The sequence below is a fragment of the Aspergillus neoniger genome, assembly GCF_003184625.1.
Source record: "Aspergillus neoniger CBS 115656 unplaced genomic scaffold BO87scaffold_3, whole genome shotgun sequence".
NCBI classification, from domain to species: Eukaryota; Fungi; Ascomycota; class Eurotiomycetes; order Eurotiales; family Aspergillaceae; genus Aspergillus; species Aspergillus neoniger.
Window position 1 is genome coordinate 361356 of NW_020291131.1, and position 13544 is coordinate 374899.

A 13544-nucleotide genomic window follows, 5' to 3' on the forward strand; every position below is an offset into this window, starting at 1 on the left:
ACAGCATCATGAATGCGCAGCAATCCGTTGCGCTGCCGACGGTTTGCCACATAGTAGCCTATCGAAATTTCTAGTACGTTGTATCTCCTCGGCTTTACAGCTGCACACACTCTCTTAGATGATACTCCCTTGCACCGATTGTGGACACGCATCATGTGCAAATGAAAAAGAAGCAATATATTGTGTAAGATTTGGAAGAATATTAAACCACTATTTGACGAACCGGAAACACTATCGGGTACCAGATTATCGTAGTGCAGAATCTATGCATCTGGTGTAGCCAGTCACATGCGTAGGAGCTCACTTTCCCTCGAAAGAAGTGGCTAGCATAAGATTAGGCAATAAGAGAGATTGCATAATTAGGGAACAGATTTTTCTCGCTATTGGTGAGATGCAATTATCAGTACTGTGTAATTAAATAGCTCTGGAATATAGATGAAACCCGACGGTCACATTCGGATTCTAATCATCAGTCCACTGCAACTTCTGTCAAATCATTCTTCATATTTGGTATTACTTGCAAATTACTTTTTTCCTTCTCGGTGATATAATATGTTATTAATTGATCCAATATTCGAAGTTGGAAGTAACACAAAAAGACATAGATTAGCCGAGATTGATGGAGCTGCATGTGATATTTTCATGCTTACATGCAGGCTAGATTGAGTTTGCTTTTATTGCTAGATCCTTCCTTCCTTTCTTCGGGGGTCGGTGATATGATGTCTTGGTATACGGATTGTCTCATTCAACTTGGTACGTTTTTCCAGCATCGATGTTCTTTAAAATATACTATACTAGGTATATACTACTTATCACACGTCCTACACTGACGTGATTGTTTATCTTGCTGTCGGATCTACACTTGTTGAGACTTATGTGAGTCATGCACTATATCACTGTAATGCATATGGATGGAACTTAGCATTTGGTAGGAAGAGTAGTGAGATTGTTTCCTGTGAGTTACAATGTTTCGAATATGAAAAGACTATTAAAACTATGTGCAATACAAACTTCCCCTTGCTGCGTGGGCGTCACGCAGGTATGTGTTAGCCGGAGAGGTAAGTGGCCGATCATTGAGAGTGCGTCTATACTCTCGATTATATGTATTTATATGTAGAGCAATACTAGTTGCTGTTTTTGCCTGGTTAGCAGGAACTTGGGTCTGATCATTTGTGGATATATAGGGAATAATATGAGGTGTCTGCTGACAATATATATTAGTATTGTAATCACTACATTCTGGATACGTCGATTTTAAGCGTATTGCACTACTAATTGGAATGCCAGATAATTTTCAACTTCGATGGTGGGCATAATAAGTCTGTTCGGTACTTCTAGTACTCTCTACTACTACTACTATCTATTTTGAGGAAGACTGGCTTCATTCCGTGACTTTCATCCGGCGTAGGTTGTGTTCAGTTCTATCCCATTGTTAAAATCCTAGATTCTAATGGTATGCATTAAAGCGAGTAAATTTGTACATACGATGGGAAAATGAAATATCATATTGATTCCCAATTGCGTGTTCGGTAGTTGCCACATGCGCTATGGCGCTATGGTTACAGTACGACTTCTTGTCGTGCATCCCCGGATTGTATCTAACACTTATCAGTGGTAGTCATGACAGGAAACGAATAAACAATTGGTAACAGACAATTCTAGCCTCCCACGGCGAGATGAATAAACGGAGGAATGAACGAATCCAGAATGGACGGAATCTGGCCGGAAGCTTCATCCAATCCGCCTTACAATCAGTGCGGGGGTGACATGCAGCTCTCCATGGACATTGTCGTTCATCGACTCGGCCCGCCGTTGCACTCTCACACATGCTCCGCTTACCCAAATCCAGACGGTCAAACGAGTAGGATTGTATTAACACCCAATCTCTCGATAAGACCCTGTCGCGCAGCGTGTTGACTGGGCCCAAAGGGAGTTCCCTACATAAGGCGGACCACCGACCGCGACCGAATCTATCGTCTCAACTCTCATATCTAATCTTGCATTCATCGAGAGAAAATGTCACTTCACCCTCTTGACCCCGCTACCGCGGTCGAGATTGAGAAAGCCACCACCTTGGTCAAAGACGCTTATCCTGGGATTCCCCTGCACTTCAAGGCCGGTGGTTTGCAGGAACCACCCAAGGCGGCTCTGCTCGATTTCCTGGATGCTGAATACAACAATAAACCCCTACCTTTTCTCCCCAGATGCATATTTCTCAACTGGTACATTAAACGGACGCCTCGGCTCTTCGAAGCAGTGGTAGATGTAACCAATGGCACCTTCGTCCACCACGCTGAGCTTCCCCGAGACTTCCATGGTCCGGGCGACCGAGCGGAGATGAATGAAGTAGCTCAGGCTGTCATGGCTGATCCTGCAGTACAAGCGGAAATTAAGCGCCTGCAGATTGATGATACTACGGTCGTTCTTGACCCGTGGGACTTTGGTGTGGATGGCGAGGATACACAGACGAGGCACGCTCAGGTGTTCATGTACATGAGAAACCCGGCAAACAACGATCCGGACTCCAATCACTACAGCTTTCCGCTCGACTTTATGGTTACTGTTGACTTGTGTGCCATGAAGGTGAAAAAGATCATCCGACTTCCTCTTGGGGCCGATGAGAGCGTGACACAGGGTTCCAGCGTGCCTCATCGCCGTACGGCTCCAGAGGAGCCTGAATATGACCACCGTCTGCAGAAGACCCCTCCGCGAATGACATTAAAGCCATACCAAGTGGTTCAGCCCGAGGGTGCCTCCTTTACTGTTAAAGGTCACCTTGTCGAGTGGGAGAAATGGCGATTCCGAGTTGGTTTCAACTGGCGCGAAGGTATCATTGCATCCCAATTGGATAGACCGTTTTCTGACTATAGACAGGATTAACGCTGCATGACCTCTCTTTCGACGGTAAAAGCAATTTCTACCGTCTATCACTCGCTGAGATGTTTGTTCCGTATGGTGATCCACGCAATCCCATCTACCGTAAGGCTGCGTTTGACCTGGGAAATGTGGGTGCAGGTGTGACGGCCAACAACCTGCAGCGTAAGTACTGGCTCCTTCATTTTCAGTATCCAAGCTTATTCAATCAGTTGGCTGCGACTGTCTCGGTACGATCAAGTATATAGATGGTCATGTCGTTTCAGTGGACGGCGATGCATCTCCCCGACCAAATGCGATCTGTATCCACGAAATCGACAACGGGATCCAATGGAAGCACACCAATCACCGTACCGGCAAAGCAACAGTAGTACGCAAGCGGCAATTGGTCCTCCAGACTATCATCACAGTGGCCAATTACGAATACATCTTCATGTGGTACTTTGACCAGTCTGGTGAAATCACCTTCGAGACCAGAGCAACTGGGATCCTCTCCACTCAGCCTATTGGCAAAGACGTCGTGGTTCCGTGGGGAACCCGGGTAGCAGATGGTGTCATGGCCCCGTACCACCAGCACTTATTTAGCCTTCGTATTGATCCTGCGATTGGCGGTGTGCACAATAGCTTTGCTTCCACAGATTCTGTGGCCATGCCATGGGACGATCAACTCAATCCCCTAGGTACAGGCTATGTGACAGAGCAGAAGATTCTGGACCGAGCAGGTCATGTCGAAGACGATGTCAGCAAAGGCCGAGTCTTCCAAATCCTAAATGAAAACATCGAGAACCCGGTCTCGGGTACTCCGCTGGGATATAAACTCGTTCCTCATAGGTCCCAGGTAAGGTCCTCCCTACCCAACGTCCCAGAATCAGCAGCAGATTGGAGGAACCAGAGATCAAGAACACGAAGCAGAAGTTATCGGACACAGCATAAGGTAGTGATACTGATCCCAATTACCGAATACAGATGCTCCTAGCCAAACCCGGCTCCTGGCATTGGCGGCGGTCTGAATTCGCCGAGCACTCGATCTGGGTCACCCGGTATCACGATGACCAGCTCTTCCCGGCCGGTAAATACACAAACCAGTCACTTGGTGGCACAGGGATCAAGTCCTGGGTTGAATCCCGGGAGAATGTCCGCAACCAGGATATTGTCATCTGGCATACTTACGGCCTTACGCATAACCCTCGAGTGGAGGACTTCCCAGTTATGCCGGCAGAGATTGTTCAGGTGCATCTGAAGCCTTACAATTTCTGTCTGTTCAATCCGACGAATGACGTACCTCCATCTAACCAGAAGGCGAATCAGAGTGTCGAGTATAAGGCGCCAGAGCCTGTGGGGTCTGTGTGCTGCAAGAGTAATTTGTAGGAGCTTTTGATTCGCTTGTTTTATTGAAATGTGTAGGTTCGATCTCACAGATGATCAGTCTGGACCTATAATATCATGCGGGCTATTTTGGAGCTCAAGTCTGTTAGTGAAACCATTTGAACAAGTCATCCACATGTGGAGGTCTGAAACTTGGAGTATGCCTAGAGGTATCGCTGGCAAGGAAATCAAATCCGTGGGTGTCAAATGACGCACATAGAGCAACGAGAGAATATGAACAGGTCAGAAAGAATTCCTGGGACGTTCTTGTTGATCATCATGTCCTTTGTCCCAATTACCATAGCTCATCGCGCCTGATCAGGATGTAAAACAAGTGATTTATCCTGTCTGTGCATTATCGAAACTGTTCACAAGATCGGCATGCTGCTACTGAGCTTAAATCCTCTAACAATAGAACAATGGTGTCATTAGCAGCAGCGGGGTTTATTCACACCTTCCCCAGCAAAGTAGGGGCCGGCAAAAACCGACAGACGTTGGGAATGTAACGAGGGCGAGACTTCAGAAGAGTGGCGACGTCAACAACACCTCCTGGGCACAAGTCTACAATGAGCCAATAGGCGATGGAGCTCGAGGCAAACAAGGTTATAACTCTGGATTTGTTTGTGACGAATCCTTGGGTGACTGCAGCGGATGATACAACGTCGGTGGATTGTTTACTCCCCGAAGGCCTCGAAGCACGTGGCTGGAGGGGGTTTTTGCGACGCAGTCTCTTCCCTTTCTCGCCCCTGCAGTCTCTGTCTCAACTTAGCACTGATCATTGTGGGCTGTGACGCCATTTCCCCCCCGCTCAAGGCGGGGCAATCAGACTCTGTCGATAAGCTATTCTTTCTTCATAGTAGAAGCGTCAGTGAAGCTGATCTGACTAGTGCACTTCGAATCTATGAGAGACTTTCGGGACCAGAGAAACAGGCCATGAGAGCAAGAGAAACACTTACTTAGCATACCATTCAGCATCGAAATATTGAATTACTAGCAAATCAGTGGCAAAGGGATGGAATTATCCTTCATCATGAGCTCCTCCAGTCATGATGCTATTAATTTCACGATCAATGACGGTATCTCCATGAATCATGGTGGAGAAGACTAGTGTTTCAACGCATAATGCTTCATCACTCATTACCTAAGATTCCAACGGACGATATGAGAGGCGGAATGTGCTGCCGCTGGAACCTGTCGCGGGGTTTCATGCTTTGGGGGACCTAGACGTGACCGGGGAACGAACCAGGGCACAGGAACTTATCTGACTCGAGAAAAGGTACTTACGCTGTGACTTACGCTGTGACGGCGAGTCAACATGCAAATGGAAAGCCTGGGAAGGGGGATGACGGGCTTGATCCTACCAAGGGAATGGTAATGTCGATCCATGAACTCGAGAATTCCAGAGTGACTAAGTGGCCACCCTGGCTGAAAGCCACCCCGAGCAAGACCGTCTCAGCAGGGAGAAAAGAGGGAGCGACGCCGCGTGGCATTCCAGGCCCTACTAGGACTGCAATGTTTAGGTTATGACTGACGTTGTGACTTGGAGTCCAGCGACAGACAGGCCAGGATTACGTGTTTCATCCATGGTCGAGCTTCTTCTCTCCCCACGGGTTGACGAATCTTTATTCCAGCATACGACGGCTTTGGCCTACTCTTTCCTTTTTGGGTAATTTGCTGCGATTTTCTTTGTCTCAACAAGTGCAGGGAATTCAGTATATAATGCATCGTGTCGCCCACGCTGCAATCCAGATCACCAGTCAAATGCATTCATCTGATACAATTTTGTTTAATTCAAAGACCATCCGTCTCCACAGCCCCTCAACACCATGTCTGCAGTTGCAGAATTCCTCCACCTGCCCACGACGGTAGTCCGTCGGGCACCCCGCCTCAGTGCGGGCATCTCTCAACTCACAAACCGACCGGCCATGCCAGGAAAGCTGGCAGCCATTTCCCACGGCAAGCTGCAACGTGAAGCTGCATCTCAAACTCCCGATCTTCGCCGCTGTCTAGGCCACCACAACATCCTCATCCGCTGCGTAAAAGCGGCGCAAGAAGACAATGCCCGAGTCATGAAAGAGACCTACGAAGATGATCCAGATCTGGCGCCTACAAGCGAGGAGTCTGAGTTTCCGCCCATCCGGACGCAGATCACCAACGCTGTCAAGACCATGGTGCGAAGCCGGCGTACTACCACAACAGACAAACCCTCAGATCATGGACTGGTGCGTGTGGAAGCACATGGCCCAGAAACGACTATACGATCGAAACGACGCGGGGTTCTTGCAACGATTTTAGGACTGAAAAGGCAAAGGAATATTTCGGAATTCGCAGACGAGAGATAATCTACGAATGCATTCGGCTTTTTGATGGTATATCGGTGCATGGTGTACCGGGGTTACATATTTTTGGGATGGAGTTATGATCTGATTCGAGAGCGTTTACGAGACATAATGATGTGACGACTGTTATGACGTGCTACGATGAATACGTGGCTTATGAAGTTATTTAAGACTTAGCATATACAATCAACTATCATACACAGAGAGTACTGGCAGATGTAGCAATTATGGGTAGACAAGACATGTGATCGACACTGCAGCCATCCTACCCATTGCAGATGCTACTTTTCATAAATGGACTTATATGCTGATACTGGTTAATAGCAGCACGTGAGTGTCTCCACAGGTGACCGACCATCTACTGAGAGTTCAAAGGATGACCTTGATCGACTACAAATGCAGGCCATGTCTCTTGCCTGTCAGGAACCCACCAACTTTATATTCTAGACTTAAGATAAGTTAAATTGAGTGGCTTCTACCCAAGATTATCTCCTTTTCTTTGATTTCCACGGCGAATTGCTTTGTCATCCGCCTAGGAAATAGGTTACTAGTTAACTACTCAACTACATTTTCCCTAAAGAACCATGCATATCGGGCCCACTTAGATCGGTCGCCCAGTGAGGTCTGGAAATATGACTACCATGCACCTTTATGAAATTTCGACGTGGCTTGCATAAAGTGTTGCGGCCCAAATTTCCGCAGATCCTTAAGGTTGTTATAAACCACGAAGCCTCATGCTAGAAGCATTTTGGACTACACTTCCAATGTGGCTAGTGAGGTATCCTCACATCTTTTTCAATCGAACAAAGGGACCTTCGAAATCCCCACTCTATACAAGATAATATGACGAGAACAACTGAGTGTGGGTCCCCATCACGAGCCACTCAGATAATGCCGCAATATTGTGAGTTCAGAAAGCCCTTGTCGGAGCTTAATGGGGCAACGCTCGATTTGTCAAAGTTGGTTGCGAAACGATTCCGCTTCCTAGTCATTGACTCGTTACTCAACGACCAAGTCCTGGAAATCACTACCTTCTTAACTCTATCAACCAACGAGAACCAATTTGCGACGATTTCTTACCCATGGCAGGGCCTGACTCCTCTCGTGCCCCCGTCACTTGGCCAATTCTCAGTTAAAGGTGCCGAAAGTGGCGCGTCGATCAGTGTAAATGTTTTGAGGACTTGCTGCCGGGCTGCGAAACAATATCGTCATATAATAGGCCCTTGTAATCTGTTGTGGATAGACCGCTTGTGTATAAAGCAGCAGGATAAAGAAGACAAAAATTGGCAAATCCGGCATATGTTCGATATCTACAGGAGTTGTGCCGTGTGCCTAGTTCTTCCTGGTGGCCTGGGAAGACTGATCGATCCGACAGAGCGATCAACATGGGCTCAGCGAGCTTGGACGCTACAGGAAGCGATTGCTCCACCAGTTGTGCTGGTTGTGTTTCAATGGAAATTTCCGGACTGGTACGGCGGTAGTAACTGCGAACCTGTCGGAACAAGAGCCATTCCATTCGGGTGCGTTATCATTGCAGGGTTTAGTTGTGGCGGTCCGCAAAGGGTTCTGGGTGAAGTTAAAATTGCGTCGCCCCGGGGATCCTGGGTACGATGTAGTACAAGAAGAACTCTCACGACTACGCGGAATCGACTGCATATCCTTCAGCGAGGGCTCTCTATCAGAGCCCGGCTCGTCTCGATTTAAAGGCATGTTGAATGGTACATTGTTTCTTACCTTGAAATATCCTACTGACGTGTAAGTTAGAATTCTCGGATCATGAGGAGGATAGGATTGAGATCCGCTTTCGAATGCAGACCATTACATGGGATCAAGCATATCTTCTTTGGCTTACCTCAGAGGCATCAAAGCCAAATGACTTGGGTGAGGTTGACAGCGACAAACTACAAGTGGCTCTGTGAAAGGCAACATGGATACGAAGCTCTTCTCGGCCAGTTGACATGGTATTTAGTATCATGGGACTGTTCGGCGTGAGCCTAGGTCCCAGCAAATTTCATCGGGATGACCGGGTGGGAGCAACCCTGACCCTGGCCTCGGCTGCGCTGCAGAAAGGTAGTTCTGCTGCATGGCTTGGGGCATATCTCGAGTTAAATCCATGTCCCTTCATGTCTAGCTTTCCCTCAATTCCAAACACTTCGGAAAGTGGAGGCTGCACTATTCAAACAGCAACCGGTTTGACGAATATCGAAGAACTGGTGAATGTGATGAACATAATATTGCCGGCACGCTCAGCTACGCTCGATAGTCAAGGCTATTTGCATCTCAAAAGCCAGGCATTCCCCCTAGTTCGAAGCGAGGAAGGTTCAAGCTCATCTGAGAATCACATATCTGCTCAGAATGGGGCATGGGTCCTCGATTCTTCGAATAAAGGACATAGTCGGTATTATGCAATCACAATCGGCAGAAGAGCATGGATTGTACCGGGTGCGGAGCCTTGCTTGAGATTCGCAGATCCCATTGTGCTGATTATCGTTGAACGGCATTCCGCGAAACCCGACTTATTCCACAGAATATCCCATGCTAGTGTCGCAGAGGGCTTTATTGCAAACTGGGGGGAGTATGAATTTGCTATTGGGGGTCCGAACAAGTTTGGCTCGTAACCAGTAGCCGTTGGAAAGACACCCGGCATTTCTCCATATTCAGGCCCCATTGCAATTTTTTTTTTTTTAAAAAAAAGAGACTTCATTTGGCTATTCATGAGTTTCTTATAGTATATTTTGATGGTATTATTATACCTACAAGTAACATCCTAACACCCCAACAGCAGCCCTGTGGTGCATAGCATGCCCCTCAGCTGCATTTTCCTTCCAGCAGGAATCACGCTGCCTTCGGGGGAGAGTTTGGGCTGGTTGGATTCTATTTTTGATTGAATCAACGTTAAGCAGTGAAATATTTAGATGTATATGAGAGAAATAATGATAGAACTATCACGTTCTATAGTTTCTCTTCCTTAAGGGAAACTTTCTGTGGTTTTATAAGACTCAATTCTCGATTAATCTGTCAGTACAAAATTATACAAAGCTGAGATTTTGACTGTTGAAGCTCCTACCAAATCTATGCTCTAGATTGCGCATTTGAGAAGAGTGATTATTAAGTATCACTATCGTCGGGGATATTTAGTGTGCAGAATCCCCACCACCGCAACTAAGTACTCGTTCATTTCTCCCAACCCAGACCAAGAGAATCAAATCCCACCACAACAAAACGCACGACTGTCATGGCAATAAGTGGAGAAAATTCCCCTTTCAATCCACCCCACCCAACTAAACAAAATTCTCCGTTAGCAGCAGCAACAACAGCAACAATGACATGCCTATTCTCCCGCCAGTAACCAAGTGGGGATGACAAGTTCCTACCCGGTGCCTTTTTAGCATCACTCACGCCCAAATCTGCCCAATAACAACCCACCCTCAACAACCGCCAACACATCAAGCTTATACCATCTTCTCCACCCAAACCACCAGATGAAACATGGCACCTGGAATGGACTGCATTGGGTTTCAAGCACCTCCAGCTTGATGTGTTGTCGTGTCATTGGCCCAGTGGAAATCATCATGGGGTGGACAGCTCATAGGGTATGAGTTGATGTCTTACTCACTAAGTGAATAATGCATAGCTGGAGGGGGAGGTAAGAAGAGGAGGGTAGAGTTAGGTATATCCTGCGTGTTCCCCCCTGCTGCTGCATCTTTAGAATCTGTAGTGAATTTTCTCCGTTACTTTGGTCCGGTCGTGTTAGCAACTATCGTGCTGCTGCTTGACCGTTTGACTTGAACCCATACTTCGACATTCTGGAGGTCATCTTTCATTACTATTTCTCGGCTGAAGAAGAAGAAGAAGAAGATTTGAGCGTTAGTGTTAGTATTAGTTGGGATAAGTCTACTACTTCTACTACCACCACTACTGCAAGTACGGCTACAGACATGGTCGCCGGCGGCAACACCAGCAACATGTCTGCTAGATATACTCCTAACGTGAAGCCCGAGTTCGACGACGATCTCGAGGAGTATGAGCAGCCCGAGCTATCGTGAGTATCACCCTCCTCCTCCTCCTCCTCCACCTATCACAACCACCTACTAACCATACATCATCGGCACCGCACAGCCCCTACGAAACCCGCCTCGTAGTCGTCCTCCTCGGCCCCAGCGAACGCAAATTCTCCATCCCAGAATACTACCTCAAGCAATCCCCCGTCTTCGCCGACATCCTAAGCACCTACCCGAACTTCATCACCCGAACAACCCCCTGCATCGCCCTCCCAGACATCGACGACGACATCACCCACACGATCGTCCACTACCTACACACCGGCACGTACCAAACCCTCCGCCACAGCGGCGACTGGACCAAGACCGAGTACCGCCGCAGCGTGCTCGCCTACGCCGCAGCATCCAAGTACGAGCTAAGCGGCCTACTAACCCTATCCAAGAAATACATGCAAAAGCTCGACAAAGACCTCTCCATCTTCGACGTCCTCAGCGTGGCCAGAAAAGCCATCACCAAGGTCCCGGACTGGGACCAGTGGTTCTTCAGCGTGTATATACGGAGCCGTCTCGCCGTGGCGTTCGATGAAGATGAAGATCTCTTCGAGAGCCCGCGATTCCAGTACCTCCTCGGCGCGGAACCCGGGTTCGTGACGTGCTTGGTGCAGGCCATGGTAGCTATTTACGAGGCGAAGTTGTCGGAGCTGAAGCAGTATCCTAGGATAAATGGGTACCACCATCATGATGACCAGGACGTGAGCCACAGGGAAGAGCAAGATCATGAGATCAGTAATGGTGGATATATGGAACCCACGCCCACCAGCCCCGGACGAAACTATAACAAAGCGGTGATCTTCATCGAGGAAACTATGTCAGACAGACAACCCTCCGAAGGCGCCCCCTCGGAAGCAGGATATCCGGACTCAATCCAGGACGAGCACCCCCTCACCACCACAAGAGAACACATGGAGGCTTTCCCCGAGCTGACAGACGACGTATACGTCCCCGAAGCGCAACAACAGGAGGAGCGCTATGCCCCGACTGAAGAGACGATCGTCGAGGAGCTCAGCCCAGAGCCAGAGACGAAGTCGCACGCGCTAGAGAAAGACATTGTCACTGAGCGATGGGGCGCATGGCGCAACTGGGCGACCAAGGATAGGGACTGGTACAGGAACGACATGCATGATGGAGCGACGCCGGAGAAGCCTACTGCTGTTCCTGAGCAGCAGCCGCCGCCGCCGATCGAAGATCCCGTTCCGGAGTACCCTGAGATGCAGCGGTCAGTGACGGAGGAGACTGCCGCGACTGAGAATGTTCCTCCGGCCGAGAATGTCAATGTTAATGGGAAGAAGCTGGGGAAGAAGAGCCGTAAGAAGAAGATGCGGGCGCTGTTTTCCTCTGCTGAGGAGCCGAAAGCTGAGTTGCAGGCTGCGTACTGATTGGTAGTTGGGGTGGCGTAGGGGCGGGAGATATGGTAAGACTGTACAAAAGCTATGGCGTTTGGGATTTGGTTTAGTAGAATGCCGTCAATTTTGATACTCTCTTAATGTGACATACGAGAATGAATGATGATGATTGGAATACAATGGGAATTTCCAAAAGAGGGAATGTCAGCGATAAGCCCGATAAGAACCACGACTTGACCGCGCTAACCTCATTTGGAATGGCACCTCATTTTCCCAATTCCATCACTTTACTTTATCGCTGCTTCGCTCCTCTTCGGTCCCTCATCTCTGTATACAACAACCCACTCGTGTCTTGTTACCAGCGACCTCGAATACACCTCTTACTACCGCCAACATGACGCCTGCTCCACTAACTAAAACCCTCGAATTCGAGAAAAAGAACCAGAAGATGCCAAAACTCCCCAAACGTAAGCTTCCTCCCTCCGCCTCTTTCTCGCGACAATCCCACTAACCTGCTACGCAATGCAGATGTGAAAGTCCAAAAGCGCCCCATTCCACATCCCTCCACTCCCTCCCCGTATTCGGGCTCATCATCTCCCAAAACCATCTACGTTTCATCCAGCTCCCCCACAATGGGCGTCGTCAAGCGCGTCCAGAAGTACCTTCGGGCGGCGGAGAACCGCGCCACAGCAAAATTGCTCAGCGAAAACAACAAAGGAAAGAAGGGCGACCGAAGGAATCAAATCGCACAATTGGCGCAGAGTAACGAAGCGCTGAAGAAAGAGGAGGTGTTTGTGAAGGCTACGGGACGGGCAATGGAGAGGGCCTTGAAGGTGGGGAAGTGGTTTGAGGCGAGGGGAGAGGAGTATACTGTGAGCGTGAAGACGGGGAGTGTTCTTGTGGTCGACGATGTGGTGGAGGATGAAGAAGAGAGGAAGAAGGCGGTGGAGGAGAGTGAGAGGTTGAAAAAGGAGGTTGAGGAAGCGAAGCTGAAGGATGGGAATGGTGATTTATCCAAGTCAGCGATGCGAAAGAGAAAGAGAGCCGTTGCGCGGTTGGAGCGCGAGGAAGAGCTGCCCGAGACTAGGACGAGGTGGGTGAATATGGTGGAGGTGGCGGTTTCGTTGAAGTGAGGTTTCCGTGAGATGGTATGGAAAGGAAATGAGATGGACGATACGGATCCAGGCGGCACGCTACTGAATATACCAGCCAGGCGGATAAGTCCCTCCTCTTGCGGGCGCCATGGCCAAGCATTCATGCAGATGCTGATGCAACTCAGCCGGCAAGCCCAGTCCGGCTTCAGTCGCTTTCCGGCCCCTCGAACAGCCGCAATGGATCTAGACCTTGTGCCGATTGTGCGCTTTTCCGGTGTCACGACGACGGCAGGCCGGCTGCCTTGGAAGATTCTCCCGGTCACGCAGCGTCTACCCAGCATCCACATGCATCGGGCGCTCAGCAGCAACACACAAGCATGGTCGGCCATTGATCTCATCGAAGTATGGGTATTCTTCACGTACAACGGCACGGCAACCCCTCTAGCGGTCTAGTGTTACTGAAAATCA

General features: G+C 48.8%; 5 protein-coding genes across 5 annotated transcripts; all 5 read left to right on the forward strand.

Moving 5' to 3' along the window:
* Nucleotides 1-1855: 1855 nt before the first annotated feature.
* BO87DRAFT_372721 (copper amine oxidase) lies at nt 1856-4604 on the forward strand. Its single transcript, XM_025622359.1, has 4 exons — nt 1856-2827; nt 2875-3039; nt 3087-3712; nt 3841-4604. The coding sequence occupies exons 1-4, from the start codon at nt 2017-2019 to the stop codon at nt 4240-4242; spliced, it is 2004 nt and encodes a 667-aa protein (XP_025484078.1). The 5' UTR covers nt 1856-2016; the 3' UTR covers nt 4243-4604.
* Nucleotides 4605-6065: 1461 nt separating this feature from the next.
* Nucleotides 6066-6534, forward strand: BO87DRAFT_393190 (uncharacterized protein; the record flags this gene model as incomplete). The annotated part of the gene is made up of 2 exons (XM_025625044.1): nt 6066-6410; nt 6451-6534. The coding sequence occupies 2 exons, from the start codon at nt 6066-6068 to the stop codon at nt 6532-6534; spliced, it is 429 nt and encodes a 142-aa protein (XP_025484079.1).
* A 1343-nt stretch (nt 6535-7877) lies between these two features.
* BO87DRAFT_403433 (uncharacterized protein) lies at nt 7878-9196 on the forward strand (the record flags this gene model as incomplete). Its single annotated transcript, XM_025625772.1, has 4 exons — nt 7878-8072; nt 8339-8493; nt 8548-8791; nt 8870-9196. The coding sequence occupies 4 exons, from the start codon at nt 7878-7880 to the stop codon at nt 9194-9196; spliced, it is 921 nt and encodes a 306-aa protein (XP_025484080.1).
* A 954-nt stretch (nt 9197-10150) lies between these two features.
* Nucleotides 10151-12087, forward strand: BO87DRAFT_403434 (uncharacterized protein; the record flags this gene model as incomplete). The annotated part of the gene is made up of 3 exons (XM_025625773.1): nt 10151-10171; nt 10391-10620; nt 10698-12087. 3 exons carry the CDS (start codon nt 10151-10153, stop codon nt 12013-12015), a joined length of 1569 nt encoding a protein of 522 aa, XP_025484081.1. The 3' UTR covers nt 12016-12087.
* A 216-nt stretch (nt 12088-12303) lies between these two features.
* BO87DRAFT_455342 (ribonuclease P subunit p20 family protein) lies at nt 12304-13529 on the forward strand (the record flags this gene model as incomplete). The annotated part of the gene is made up of 3 exons (XM_025628628.1): nt 12304-12449; nt 12511-13111; nt 13262-13529. The coding sequence occupies exons 1-3, from the start codon at nt 12377-12379 to the stop codon at nt 13527-13529; spliced, it is 942 nt and encodes a 313-aa protein (XP_025484082.1). The 5' UTR covers nt 12304-12376.
* Between the last annotated feature and the right edge of the window lie 15 nt (nt 13530-13544).